At 45.8% G+C, this 15,496-nt stretch overlaps 1 protein-coding gene across 1 annotated transcript in view; it reads left to right on the forward strand.

Moving 5' to 3' along the window:
* LOC119651016 (protein ref(2)P) overlaps positions 1 to 12,229 on the forward strand; it is a 17,511-nt gene extending 5,282 nt beyond the window's left edge. The window contains exons 2-3 of the mRNA XM_038054316.1: positions 10,158 to 11,663; positions 11,789 to 12,229. Coding sequence (XP_037910244.1) covers positions 10,158 to 11,663; positions 11,789 to 11,925 — 1,643 coding nt within the window. The 3' untranslated portion in view covers positions 11,926 to 12,229. The remainder of the gene's footprint in view (positions 1 to 10,157; positions 11,664 to 11,788) is intronic.
* The last annotated feature ends 3,267 nt before the right edge of the window (positions 12,230 to 15,496 follow it).

The following is a 15,496-nucleotide window of genomic DNA, read 5'->3' on the forward strand; positions in this document are numbered from 1 at the left end:
ATTTCCACCGTAAGATGTACAACTTTATGATTCACAGGATGGTGAAAACACCGGTCAATGAGGACAGAAGAAATAAAGAAGTTAACTACATCCTGGAAAAAGCTAAGAAAAACGGAGACAACAGGAAATTCACAGAAAGTCGGATCAAAAATAAACTACGCCAGGCTTCAAGACAGCAACTTTCACACACTCTTCCAGGAGGTGAACACAGAACCTACTCAATGAATAACACTATCCTACTCGGGTCGGACGCAGAACATCAAAAGGCGGCTACACAAACCTGGATTCCGGGTCACCTCGTCTCGAAAATGATACCTATTTAGGACTCACACACAGGGCTTAAAGGAGGCCAAATCCGCTAGAAATAAGAATAACCCACATATAAGGTTCGCGGTTGCCTGACATATAATAGAGCAGGGACACCGTATGCCGTTGGACAACGCCAATATCTTGAAGGAGGTGAACGGCGTTAGAAGACTAGATTCCTACAAGAGTCTCCACATCTCGAAAATTCCGAAAAAAGGGCTAAACAAGGACATGGAAAAATATCTTCCAAGGCAATCTTTCATTTTAACAAACTACCTCCTAATTCAAATCTTGCCAAGAGATTTGCCGCTCGTCTAGGGTGCGTTGCGGTTCTTCACGAGCAATCACCCCCCTTGCGCTTGTATATGACTTTAAGCTTCTTAGCAAGAAGGGCAATGGGGATCACCATGACGACCGGTACGGAGACGCCACCCGCAAAGCTCCCCGTCTCTGCACTTGCGGGAGACGCTTACGGTATATCTCCTTGCCAAGAGCGTCAGCCCATACCTCTGCACCTAAAGCAGGACAGACTGCGTTGAGCTCATCAGGAGACGTCGTCTGCTAGACGGAAGACCCCCCAATGTTTGCCATTAGCCTACTTAACAGCGAAACTTCAGTTGCAGTGGCCCCTTTTCCAAACTAGAATTCAATGGCGTCTCTCCTTTTTGGCCGCCAGCCCTATTAGCCTTTACGGTATCACTTCCTTTTTCACTTCCAGTCACCTTCACTGTTGGGGCAGTGGGAGTTTCTACGGATTTATAGTGGAATCTCCCATTTTAGCTGTCGGAAGCGGTGAGCGTGGTGTACTGTTGCTCGTTCTGAAAATTTCAGCTATTACCGGTTGTGGCGTCATGTTTGTTGTTGCTGATGGTGATGTTGTCGTTTTAATTTTGGTCTCGGCTGCAAAGCCGCTATCTCCACTAGAAAGTGGAGTCACCTTAAATGTTCTCCGTGATTGTCTATGCGAGCAGGGGGTCACGCGTGGGTTGCCACAATTCCTTATGGTAGTTTGTGTTCAGAGCCAGGATCAGGCGCTAATCAGGGGTCCATATCAGCTGAGCTTGCACTGCCAACTTAATGATGTCATAGCTATGAACGTACTTACAGTCCTACCAAGATAACCTATTCCGAATCGTTTGCCAAATCATAAATCAATGCCATGCCGGATGGTCGTTGTCACCGCTCACGTTAGTTAACCACCACGTTGACTAGTGGTCATCCGGGGCTACCAACTGGAAAGTGTGAGTTGACTTGGTTCGGATATAACAAGGATCATTGTCATCCAGAAACTTTGCCCAGTTTGTCCGAACGTTCGAACGGAAAGTTGCTTCCCAATTGATCCGATCCAACATCAATTGGATGCGGACTTAGGACTCTCTCCATCCTCAAACAAAAATAACCTCCTTAATAGTTTGAAGGGCTGGAACACGATCAAAATAAATGTTTTGAATCGTCTTCGTTGCGACACCAGGTGTTATACTTTCCGAAACTCGAGATTAAATTAAAGCTGCTCTCGGAAAACGTATAAAGGTGTCCAGACAAAAAGGGATCGTCCGCTAATCAAACGAATCAAATGCTTTTCCAGCTTGACCCCACCTCTCATAACCTTTCTTGATAAAGAGCACGTGGAAAAAACAAGTGGTTGCAAAGTCTGCTAAAATTTATTTGTTGCACTCCGGTGAAAAATAGCTAGATTTTACTTAACAGTGTCTGTGTCGTTGCCACTGTACAGGTTGACGTCCTCGGCAACCTATGGAGCGTACGAACAGGTTAAGAAATGCCTTACGACTAAAAAGCATTTTGCAGGTATCGGTACCACTTGCTGCTTAATGAGTTTCCAACGTGGTGACGAGCGCTGGCAAGCCCCAAATGGTCAGTAGTTATTAATTAACGCGAGTACCTGCCGTAATCCCACTTCCCTCTTCGGACGCACCACCTAAGGCCGCTGTTTTGCAAGGTGCGTTTGTAACCAGTGGAACACTACCTGGGAATTTGACGACAATGTGGGCGGGATCTCCATCAAATAGACTGCTCAGCGCATATTCTCGGCAGCCGCTGTCAATAGAAGCGCTGCAGTAAACATCATCTCAGCAATAGTAACAAAGTCCTGGGGAAACATGGTTTGTACTACCAGGATCGTGCCGTGATGACGAAGAGAGGAACGTGGTATCTTTTTCTTCATATAACCGCAGCGTGGAGAGTTACAATGTAGCCTGTAGCCATGCCTGATCAGTGTGGAATGTGAAAACGGCTAAGGTTGGTCAAGCCACTAAGAAATGCGAAAAACTACACAATCGCTCCTTCTATGCAAGCCGACTCTCAGTTTTCTTCGCTAAGTAGTTACTTTTGTATAGTAACATCCTCTGCAGCAGTCTTAACTCGTTATTATGATAGCGCTTCTATGTAAGACCGGGAGTATCCGTGGTAGATTTAGGTAGAAGAGAATCTGGTCATACCTTCAGTTAAGGTATGGTACGATGTCTTTGATGAGCTACGATTTTCGTCTGATCCTCGATTTGTTGACGTCGACGTAGAAGGATGCGCCAAAAAAGAATTTCAATCAAATGATGAAGCGGTCATTCCCATTGAAGCCCAACGCTTGGTCCAACTTTTGGTAGAAGTAAGTCAGCTCCTGCCAAGACGTGGCCTGTTTTCTTCTTTAAGGTTTTACGTAAAAGAAAGTCTTATTAAAATCGATTCACTGTCTGTTTGTCACCAGCGTAGAGGACAACGTCTCGCCATTATCTACGGGGCAACAACTGGCCTTAATAAGGAACTTCAGACATCCCGGGTTTGTGCAATACATTACGAGTGTGAGGTTTCGCACTTAATGTCGATGGCAGTGTTTCGTTTTTCTTGCATGTGAAATTGTCATGTGCTTCGTTCATAGTGAATGGAAGCTCTCGGAAAGCGTATAAAAATGTCTGAGCAAGGGAATTGTCTGCTAATCAGGTGAATCAAGTGATGCTTGGCCAGCCTGAACTTCATAACCTTTGCTGCTGAGGAGCACGCTGAAAAAAAGTGGTGCCAAGGTCAGCTAAGGTATGTTTGTTTCGCTCCGATCGAAAAATAGCTAGGTCCTATTTAAGGATGCCGACAGCGGCTGTACCATTGTGGCTGTCTCGACCAACTGTAAAGCGTAAGAATTCGCTGAAGGGTGACCGAAAGTTGATGTCCTCGACAACCTATAAAATATAGGAGCGTTGAGAAATTCCTTGCAACTTATATCCTTAAGGCCTTAATACGCACGACTGGATGAGTGTGCGTGAGCTTAGCATATAATGCGGCCTCTCGTGAAAAGTAAGCTTTTATCGATTAGTTTTAAGAGAAAGAAGCGAACTCGGATTTGCCAAGGTTGTTTTGCCACATTAGTTCTCTCATGTGGTTAGCATTGTTCGTCCTGGAATTGACGTGCCAAATTAGGTCTTACCACTGAAGTAGACGATCGAAAGGCTTCAAGGTTGATTTTGCGTAATGCCAATTCACTGGGGAGATGATAGCCTGAGTTTTCACACATGACTAGCCACATGAGGTTTCTGTTCTGTAAGGTGTGCTTTTACAATCAGTAGCAAACCACCTGGGAATCTGACGACACTGTGGGCCGGATGTCCGTCAAAAAGAGCACTCAGTGTATGTTCTCAATAGTCCCTGCAGGTAGAAGCGCTACATTAAACTTCATCGTAGGAATACGACACAAACATGATTTCGTTGTACCGCATATAACCGCCACGTGAAGACTTCCGTTTTGTTCTGAAGCCATCCCTGACCATGTGGAATGTGAAGGCTGTTGAGATCGCCCAAGCCATTACGAAATGCGAAAGACTACACAACCGCACCTCCATGAAAGCAAATTTTGAGTTTTCTTCGCTGAAGTAGTCAATACCGTAGTTTCAGCTTTCAACTAGATCCATTGTAATATTATATCCCTTTAAACAGCCACAACATTCACGACCGCGGCTGGGATTGCATCCCAGGTATGAGGCCGAGTTTGTGTAGTCCATTCTTCAATCATCTATGCCATCACACCATTTAGAGGTGGTGTTACTTCTGTTAACCATTGCTAGTCCTTTGCCGTGTGACCTAGCATTCAGTCATGTAGATGCCTTGGGAAGAAGGTTAAATTTAGGTTGTTTCGCACCAAACTCCTCTTAATACTGCTTCCTAAGAGAATATTGTTCTTTTCTTGGAAAGAAAGGTATCCTGGTGCAATTTGGCGATGGAGATAATATTCATGGCCGAGATTCCACAATTTCTAAATAATCATAATGCACGGGCTAGGGATACTAGCTCGAAATGTTCATGGGGTGCTATTCATTTCAATATCCTATCTCTCTCAGAAAATAAAGACTTCACATGTTAGGACACAGAACGAACTTTGCTCGATTTGATAGACTTCTCTATTTGACCCTCGAACATCTTTCTACAGATACGAGCAAAGTCAATTATCATCGATTCTGCATAAAAGCAAGCCCATTGCAGTAAAATAATGCGTTATAGCGAAGATAGCATGCATGCCAGGCTTATCACGTCGCTGTATTAATCCATTGTTTTGTATTTAAATGTGACCCAGAATGGCGAAAATAATAGCGACGGTTATCATCGTCGTCAATAAATATTTGCATATATGCTCGAAATCCATTCCAACTCCATGAATCTAAATCGGCTCAACTAAATTGCCACAGGATTTGAGGTGAATATATGAAAGTTGCCATTTGCTGGTCAATAGGCCTAAGATTCACGCATTTTCCGCAGAAAGATTTCCATCGTTGTTTCTTGTCTCTGATGGAACTTTCTATTTTTTCGATGAAATAAGCTGAACAGGTCTGAAACAAAGAAAATGATTGCAAAGAGGCGAGCAAATATGATGACTAATATTGGATGTTGGTAACGTTTGAAAACGACAACGCTAATTTCATATCGGAGAGCGGAAAATTATGGAAACATTCGATTTAGTCAGAACTCGATGCGTTTTGCATAAATTATTTGTTTGTGTATATTTGAATATTTGTCACTTGTGCAAAGTTCAAAACGGACCCAAGAGAACATGAGAAAAGGTGCGTTTTAGAATAAACTGGTGTAATTCCTTGTTTTGCTATAGAATTAGTTTGGATGGGTATATTACGATTAAAAGATGGTTTTGAAGACCGACAGATAAAAGGGTTTGAAATTGAGATCTTTGTACATTCGTCCCTAGCGTTTTACTGGGACCTTCTGACGTATAGAGTTTACTCTTTAGGCTTTAGCGGATGGTTGATGTTTTCCCTCTTCATACCTCGTTAAAATCGGTTCAATGGCTGTTTGTCACCCGCATACCCTGAGTGACATAAATTCCTCCACTCCAAACGGGGGGAGAAGGGTTAGAACTTCTTTTCATCGCATATAGTCATGTGGGACATTAAATGAAAGGTCTCGATTAGTACTTTCCGAATTTAATAATAGTTTTGACGTAAACTGTAAAGTGATCGAGTAAGGAGTCAAAAAATGCACTTGAAATGAGGCAGGACTCAGGGGCATCTTCCAGGGGCTTCGTTGGGTACCCTTAAGTTTTGCATGGCACTGAACCCCCTTTCATGGCTACTGATTGATGCTAGAGGACATGGTTTTGCAATTAAATATGGCCTACGTGCTAAGTGGGGCCTAACTTCTCATTTGTAGCTTTCGGAGATGGTCTGGGTCGGTACTGCAAATAAGATGATCATTGCCGGTAACATCTACTAAGACTTCATTCTTTGAGTTCGATGCATTCATTCTCATGAGCTTAAGTAGCTGAGATTTATCCCGCGTTATATAGACGCAAGAAGCTATTGTTGTTGCCTATAGCTGGTAAGCCTCTGGTTGAATCATCGTATAGATCTATGTATATCCCTTTTCGACATTGATCAACCACCGATGCCATCGAACTAGTTACTGGTTTTGCTAAAAATGTATGTGCACATCTCAGTTAATTGGGATCCAGTCATCTGGCTGGCCTTAATGATAGCTATCTAACAGGAGCAAGACTTTGGTACGAAATGGACGTAAATCCCAGAAATACATTGTCTTACCGAGATTCCAGAGTTCTGTGTTGAGACTACCACTGTGACAACTTCTCATAGGATTAAACTAGGCAGTTCGCCTGTCTCAGTTGCGACGACATCCCTAAGTACCGCGCATATGTCTTTTTCCACTGCCTTACCGCTATGAATTAAAGAAAGAATTTGGGGCGGGCATTGAAAAGTAACAGTGAAAAGCCAGATTGGATACGTGCTTACATGTCAAAAAAAGGACGAAAATGCAGTGAAGCACATAATGGGGTGGATTTAATGTTGCTTGGGAAAAGTCAGGAAAGGCTAGAAAAGCACGATTTCTAACACAATCTAAGGACATCTACGGTGTGGTCATCCTCAACGGCGCAACAACCGGTATCCGGTCTAGGCCTACCTTCCGAAGGACCCGGCATACCAGTTTTGCACCAAAGTCCACCAATTCGATATCACTGGCAGCTATCTGAAGGGTCTATCATATCTTCTTTTTCCACAATAGGTATTGCAATTATAGACTTTCCAGGCTGGATTATCTTCTCTATTGAGCCGGATTTTATCCACAACTAGGCGATCGAGATATCACTCATAAATTTCGTCGTTATATAGACGACAGAATCGTCCATCCTCATGCCTCTGGCTAAAAATTATCGAAGAATTCTTCTCTCGAACGCGGCTACGAGGTCGCAATTTTTCTTGCTAAGATGTGTATGTGTAGTTCCTTCTCCGCTCGATGAAGTTCGTGATAGTTCTCTACGTTCCCGTTCTCTTTGAAAGGGCGGTAATGCCCAATTACTTCAGTTCTGTTGCTAGTTTATATTAACCAACGAACCAGTCGTTCCGACTTTGTCAGACGGTAATGTTAGAAGAAGGATATCCCTCAAGCTCATGGTCAGACAGTTGCAAGCGTGTTCGATGGTGCGGTTACCTCTATTTAAACTGAACTCAACGTCTCCAAGTAAATGAAAATTGATTCAGATGTCTCCCTAGATGAAGATTTATCGATGCGCTGTCCGCAGGCCAGACGAGGGGTGGACTGATTCCACCCGGTCCCGGAGTTTTCCCGAGAACTCGTAGCATAGGTTTACATAGGCATAGGCATCATATCTATTCATCCTGGACTTGGGTTTTTTTTTCTATAGTCCTGCTTATGCGTGAATGCTTCGAGAAGGCATGTCGAAGGTATCGATTAATCTGTTATAAGGAAGACAAGAAGTCCAACCCGACTAAAATCCATATTCTGCGAAACGTCAAATACCCAGAACTGTGATAGGTGTTAACTGGAGCGAAAAAAATAGAATTAATTTGATCTCAGCCTTCGTAAGAATCGCTCAGGATTTAAATTTCTCGATCGCTTCCCAAGTGAACCCTACAGAAATCTCTTCAATACGGTATGGATCATGGTTTAGACTGATGAAGCTGCAACACGGTCGTCCGGGGATTGAATGATATACCATGTGTCAGCTATGTTAGATGGCATATGAGACACAAGTAAACAGAATTCGAGAACACGGCCCTGATTAAACGGGCTAAAAATCACCCGATTCCACTCGGATCAAGCTCAAAGAATGGATCCATTGTTGCCCTGCTTAGGCGAAAGAAAAAGAGATTTCCATATCGGCGGACTCTAGTGAAACTCGCAACTACTCCACTCCGTAGAAAAGGTTAACTGGCACGCGTTGGCTAATCTCGTTGGACGATTTATCAAGACACAGTTTTAGGAACAGTCCTAGAATGCGCTCGCCTAAAGCTTGTTGTTTTTATTGAAAAAGGCTTTCAGTCTTTCTATTTGCGGTTATACTCCGGATGGGATATAGATGGATGGAGCAGAGATGTTGATTCCGTTCTATACCAAGTGCATGGCTTAGCATTCATACTGGTGGATGCAAGAATTATCTAAATCTCTACCGAACTATGGAGTACGGCACCCGTGTTGATACGCAACACCACGTCGAGGCCCTAAGGTCTCTTCTCGCTTGAGCATAACCACAACCACCATGAAACTCCCACTAGGGGGGCCAACCGCAAATAACCGAGCTGTCCTCACATACAACAGGAGTTCACCCGAAGTATGTGAGTTCAGGGGCTTTCCCGGTTCCCATGGTACCAGTATGCCCCTGGTAAGGTTTCGTGACCAATTTGCCACTTCAGATGAGTCCCCGTGCAGACTCGGTCTGATCGCTCTGATTAGGCCTTTGGAGCATTCGCCTACTGAATCACGGCCGGCGAACCAAAGTGATTACAGCGTCTCCCGGTGCCACCACTATGGAGGCCACTTGGTTTTGGTTTGGCCGATAGGGTTGCCGCCCCATCTTCCTCGCCGCCACCTCTGAGCACCTGGAGGAGGTAATCAATCTGACCATGCGTTCGTTTCAGCCACGGATCTAAATTGTCTATGAGCCACGCAGTCCACCTGCTTCCTGGTTCATTTTGCCAAGACAGTTACCACTCGGTAAGCGTGCGTTGACGGCAACCGCCCCTGTTAAATTTTCACCTTTGCGACTGTAGATAGCTTTACGTTCCTTAGCAAGGAGGCCAACAGAGATCTCTCCCGCAATCACCATAACGGCCGGTTCTGAGAAAGTGCGATTAGTAGACGACACTCGCAAAGCTCTCTGTCTCTGCACTTAGGCGAGGAGCTTACGATGCACCTCCTTGTCAATGACGTCGGCTCATACCTCCGCGCCGTAGAGCAGAACAGACTGCGTTGCTCCCATAAAAAGATGGCTCCTGGTAGACATGGGGCCCCCAACATGGGCCATTAGCCGACTCAAGGCCGAAACCCCAATTGCAGCCTTGTCTACTGCTACTTTGATGTGCTCAAAGAAATTTAGCCTTGAGTGGAGCATTAAAGCAAGGTATTTAGCCGCTGGTTTTGATTCTATAGTCAATCCGCCGATCGATATGGGACGCAGGGTCGGGTCGCGATACTTTTTCTGGTCAGGAAGAACTACTTCGATTTTTTCCAACGCAACGCTGTAGCCATGACCAGCCATCCATCCGCTTATTCGTCGCATCAATATGCCAAGTTTGTTTTGCGCCAGTTCAACAGTGCGTCCGGCAATAAGTGCTGCAACTTCATCTGCATAACCGACCAAGCGTCGCTCTACTGGCATGTCGAGACTTAGAAGCGTTTCAGAGGTCCGGCCCTAGGATGGATTCCTGCGCTACTCCCGACGTGATCTCCATCCTCCTCTGGCCTTCATAGAGCAGAGAGCGATCTTTCAGATAATCCTTCAATTCAAGAGATAGCTCGGCAAGTGGAATGATTTTTCTAATGTGCTCAGCATATCTGGCCATCTTACGGAATTGAAGGCGTTTCTGACATCAAGCGTTATGAGGAACACTATCCCCGTATATCGGCGGCTGTGTGCCTCGGCTCGATGAACAGCATCCTCTGCCTCCATAACAACATCCACCGTGGATTTTCCTGCTTTGACGATAAGTCTCGTGGTAGCGCGGATCGCTTCAGCGAATCTACTCCTAATGAGCTTTTCGAGTACTTTTCCGGTCGTGTCCAGCGTACACAGCGGTCGGTATACAGACGGCAGCTCAGGGTCTCCCTTTCCTTTGCTGATTAGGGTGATTCTCGCCATCTTTCAGTGGCAAAGAAAAATGCCCTCCTTCAAGCAAGCGTTGAAAGTCCCGAACAGCAAGTCTGGTCGTTGGTGGAACACCAATTTGTAAATTTCCGCCGGGATACTATCAGGATTTGTCGCCTTCTTGTCTTTCATGTGACTCATTTTCGATTAAACCTCGAGAAAGATTGACACAATACCAGATAATTTGTCTTAATAAAATTAAATTAAATTTATAATATCCATTTTTCAGATGAAGACAACGATAAAGTCCTCATCAACAGCGATTATTCCCTCCGGATTTTCCTTGCCAAGACGAATGGAGTCAAGAAAGTTTACGTCGAGGAAAAAGACAATCCACCAACTCCCTTCCAATCGCAACAGCCTCAACAACAAAGTCCAACCGTAACCTCTGCACCACAAGCAGGGAGCACTTCGCAAAAACCAGTGCATGGGAGGGTTCAATGCGACAACTGTGACGTTCAACCAATAGTTGGATTCCGTTACAAATGTGCGCAATGCTACGACTATGACTTGTGTGAAAAATGCGAACAAAAGAAGGCTCATCCCGATCATGTAATGTATCGATTCCCGGTACCATTACCAAGTCACACCGAATTGAATCGTCGTTTCTTCAAGAAGATGCGTCATGGATGCTTTGGACGCCCTGACGCAGAGGCTGAAGGTGAGCGTCCACGCAAATGTGGACGTCGTCGCCACAATGGAGGACACGTTGCCGGCGGAAGTGGAGCTGCCGGAGCTTTCTCCAATTTCTATACAATGATGTGTGATTTGGCTGAGGGAATGGATCATGATGACATCCAAACTGCTGCCACTCCCAGTGCACCTCCCCAACCAGAACCTGAAGCGACAAAGACTCAGGCTCCAAATGCTTCGACTGAAGCTCCAAGAAGCGAGCCGAGACAAGAAACCGCAGGAAATAATGATAACGAAGACGAAATTCCATTGCTTTTCCCAGCAATCGATCCAGCTTATGCTAGAGCTGGAGTACAGGCTTTGAAAGGATTTTCAGAGATATTCGGAAAACTCTTGGATCCCCTTGGGATCGTAGTTGAAGTTGATGTTGGTTTAAAAAATGATAAGAAGAACAGTGCCGAGCCAAGTGATGCAAAGGCACCCACTCCGGCAGGTGAAAAACCTTCAACTAGCACTTCAGGAACGGAGAACAAACAAACAACAACTGAGGCGCAACCTCAACCAACATCGTCTGGCACTCAAACTCCGATTTTCATTGATCTTTCGGGATCTCCATCAGCTTCGTCAGTTGCCCCAGCTGAACCAGAAGCATCTGAAACCAATCAACCAAGTTCAGCTGATTTGAATGATGGAATTCGTGTCTTTGCAAGCAACACTTCATCGCAACCGTCCTCACAAGTCCAGGAACAACAACCAGAGCAAATCAAGGACATGGACATTGACTTGAATCCGACTGATATCTCCGCTTCTGCTGAGCAACCGTCCGAAGCCAACGGAGCCAACAAGAAACGAGGATCAACCCCAATCGAATCGAGTTGGACCTTGATCGATAAGCAATTTGACGAGCTCAGACTTGGACAAAATGAGGGCGAGAATCAGCAAACGTCTGCTACTGCCACTGCCGCTGCTACTTCAACTTCTCCACCCCAATCAGATGTTAATTACGCGCAATTGAGCAGGGACCTACTTAGTCACATTCAAGCCGAGGAGCGGACAAAACAACCCGATTCAAAGCCTTCTATGACGACAGTCCATCATCCAGGTAACTTGATTAGAAGTTGATCGATAGACACGATAAAACCCTGATTCACCCGAGACAATCTTATCTTGGGTGATTTTTCTAACTTGAGCAATGTCACCTCATCGCGCTATTTCTTGTTTTTGCAGATAGGAAAATAAATAATGCGGTTATCGCTATGATGGCTATGGGATTCAGCAACGAGGGTGGATGGTTGACGAATTTGCTGGAAACTGTCGATGGCGACATACCAAAAGCATTAGAGCTTCTGCATCCATCGCGTTGAGCTATTCAAGGCAGCAATGCAGCTTTGCGGCCGAGCAGCGTGGAGAGCAGACTAATTTACGATTAAGCTTATATTTTATCATATTTTTAATAGATTTTAGGAAAGCTATAAAGTGTGAAGATAATACTTAATCCGGTGGTAGATTGTGGAATGATTAATGAGTAAGAGTGGAAAGTGATAAGTAGGCGATAATGGGGAAGGGATGATCTTGTAAACGATTATATTTGCGAAATGAATATTATACTTATGAAATGTAGTAATCCATTATCCGTTATTCAAATAAATGTCTTTTTGACACCCAATTTAGTTGATTTATTGAAACGTGTTAAGCGAAAAGACCATTTTTTCAGTAAAATGTCCCAGGAGCTGGGCAATTGGCAGTTTTGTTTTTATCATGCTTCAGCCATAAGGACCCTGCAGTCTGGCGGCGCGAGGACTGAGTTGGTTGAGAACCCGTCACTCCGTCTCATACCCCGTGTTCGAATTCTGGATCAGCTTTGGTCTCCGCAGAGAACTACGCTAGCAACTCGTGAGGGATTGCACTTCGTTCATATTGAATTGTAGGATGCGAATTATGTTGACCGCATCCTAGCTCTTTCCAATTCTGCTCTGAAGACTGGACACCGCCCCGAACCCGCAGTATGCGCAACGTTCTCATCAGACGCGCCATGGTCCCTGCATAGGACACAGCTTTCCTTTTCATTGCAGGTGCTCGCTTTATGGCCTGACTGACCGCATTTACGACATGCTGCCCTTCTGTCAGGTCCCCGGCAGGGAGTCCAAACACCTGTAACATTTGGTCATGGTGACCCGGATTCGTATCCTATACACTACCCAACCATTTCTTATTTTCATGCTGTTTGGAAGCTTCCTCGCATTTTGCTCGGCAGCTTCCACCACAGCGAGTTTTTGACCTCGGGAGTTCGCAGAGGTGACAACAATCCGGGTATTGGTTACCTCCGAACATTCGCGTTTGATTGCCTCTTCCACCTCGTTTTCTTCTGTGAGGCAGTCAAGGTCTCGGATTTCCAGAGAACACGTGGGTCCAAGCTGGAAACCAAAGCTTTTTCTCCCAGAAGCCCCTTGACTACTTCACAGAACATAGCTTTATTTATTATGTTCGGGCCTAGTTCGACTAGGACTCCACCCCTCTTCGTTTTACGAATGAATGACACTTCTACTCCGTTATCTTCGGGTTTAATCTTGTAACGGATTTCACTGAGGACTTCCACAAAAGTCTTCCCTTCCGTCGGCTTAATAAGGAGAGCTGGCGGTCTAGTCCTCTTTCGTCCTCCCACCTTTTTCATTGGTGCTCCGTCCTTCGTGTCCGCCTTAATTTTAGGCAGAGGTTTTTCTGATGGCGCGACGTGTTGTTGTCTCTTGTTCCTCTTCGCCTTCTTCTTTTGAGCACTAAAGAGTACTTGAGTGAAGTCTCCTTCATATGTCCCTTCCTGCTTTCGTTTTTTTTTAAGTTCGCTCTGCAATGTCAGCGATCGGATTGGTACTCGTAGTGTTCTCGTCGTGAGGCGTTTTTTCTGCTTCCCGCGGATTTTCTCTTCCTCTCCATGTCCGCCTATAATATGAAATCCTGTCCAGGAGCTCCTCCATTTCCATTAGCTGGTTTCTCACCCCTTTGCTGACGTTTTTCTGGAGGAACGTCGCAGATCGAATGCGCTTCACAACTGCCGCGCATTTCTTAATAAGCCTTTCCTCTTCGCTCGCTCGGAGTAACGCGATCTACTAATACCCGTTCAATGCTCACTACCCGGCCAGGGTCCCAAAGGGATTGACTCCTGATACACACACCACAACTACCACCTTGGCAGAGCTCAGCTCACATCACCACATCGACGTCGATAAGGAGTTGTCGACGGCTCCGGAAAGTCCCAGTGTGTCCTGACGTGTATCGGTCATTAGGAGTTCGCTCTTCACCGAGAAACTTTCTCGAGGTTAATAATGGGGGTTAGGCCTCTCATCTACGCTGATGAGTAGCTGAAGAGGTGGAGGGTTTACTTAACCATGGTTCTTTTTATAACAGCTGGTGAAGTTTCACTTCCTATGGATGAGATGGCAACCCATCATAACATCTTTCCCCAACAGAAATCAAATTATCTTTGCCATCAACGTACGCACATGGAGTAAAACTGATAGTTTTGACGGCCTCTCAACGAAACTTTTCTGCGGAGTATCTTCAGAGTTGCTACTTTCCCTTAATAGCAAATCTTGGGAATCTGAGATATTCCCCAATGAGTAGAAGAAAGGATAGTCATTGTGATTGCAAAGGAGGGCACCCGTCTTGATTGCAACAACTGGGGAAGTTCCGTCGTAACAATAGGTAGGTAGGTAGGTATCAATGGCCGCCTCGAGGAGCCCAATTAGCACGGTGGTGTGCGGTTTTGGTGCCACAAACTCCTAAGAGAGAGTCTAGCTGGCTTGGATCTTCAGTGCGTACCGCACAAAAACTGGTTAATCAAGAGGCACATCTCCGAAATACTGAGGGTCAGGTGATTACACCCAAGAAGGGAGAAATTGGGACGTCAAGCAGTGGAACCAAGGTTAACATTGGTATACTGCGTGGACAACAAACAACGAACGCCACTGCTCAAAAAGCAGGGACCAGCAAAAACACGTCTGAGATAAATATTGGATATCAGACGTCACGAAGGAGACAAGTCTCAGTGGCGTAGGTGCTAAATGATACCTGCGCTATCTGAAGGAAGGCTTGGAAACAGAAGAAGCCCTTAAGAAGGCTCAGGATAGACCTAAGCCATCTCTACCCGAGTCGAGAAAGCGGGGAGCAGTAGAAATCAGCCCGCATGAAGGGAATGCTCCCAAAAAATCCAAACCTGAACCCAGGGGGGGGGGGAGTGAAGTCCTCGGTGCTTAACGTAGGTACCTGTCTTGAGACTTAATCCTACGGCCCTCTTCAGGCACGGATTGATTGTGTGACCACAATCAGAGCCCCGCTGCGACAAGCAACAACGGTACCAGTCTATACCAAATGCATGGCTTAGCATTCATACTGGTGGATGCAAGAATTACCTAAATCTCTACCGAACTATGGAGTACGGCACCCGTGTTGATACGCAACACCACGTCGAGGCCCGAAGGTCTCTTCTCGCTTGAGCACAACCACAGCCACCATGAAACTCCCACAAGGGGGCCAACCGCAACCAACCGAGCTGTACTCAGATACGACAGGAATTCTCCTGAAGTATAGGATTTCAAGGGCTACCCCGGTTCCCATGGTACCAATATACCCCTGGTAAGGTTTCTTGACCGAAGCCACTTCAGATGAGTCCCCGTGCAGACTCGGGTCTGATTGCCCTTACTAGGCCTCGGAGCATTCGCCTACTGCATCACGGCCGGCAAGCCAATGCGATACAGCGTTTCCCGGTGCCACCACGAGGAGGTTCTCCTGGGTTTTCCGACAGGGTTGCCGCCCTATCTTCCTCCCCTCCACCTTAGAGCACCACCCAAGGGGGGGAGGAAATCCGGGCAGGTCAGGAGTGAAGGCAGGACCCAGGAAGCCCGCCATTAGCTATGCTAGTGCGGTCAAGGGCATTCGACT

The sequence above is a fragment of the Hermetia illucens genome, chromosome 3 (assembly GCF_905115235.1).
Source record: "Hermetia illucens chromosome 3, iHerIll2.2.curated.20191125, whole genome shotgun sequence".
Lineage (NCBI taxonomy): Eukaryota > Metazoa > Arthropoda > Insecta > Diptera > Stratiomyidae > Hermetia > Hermetia illucens.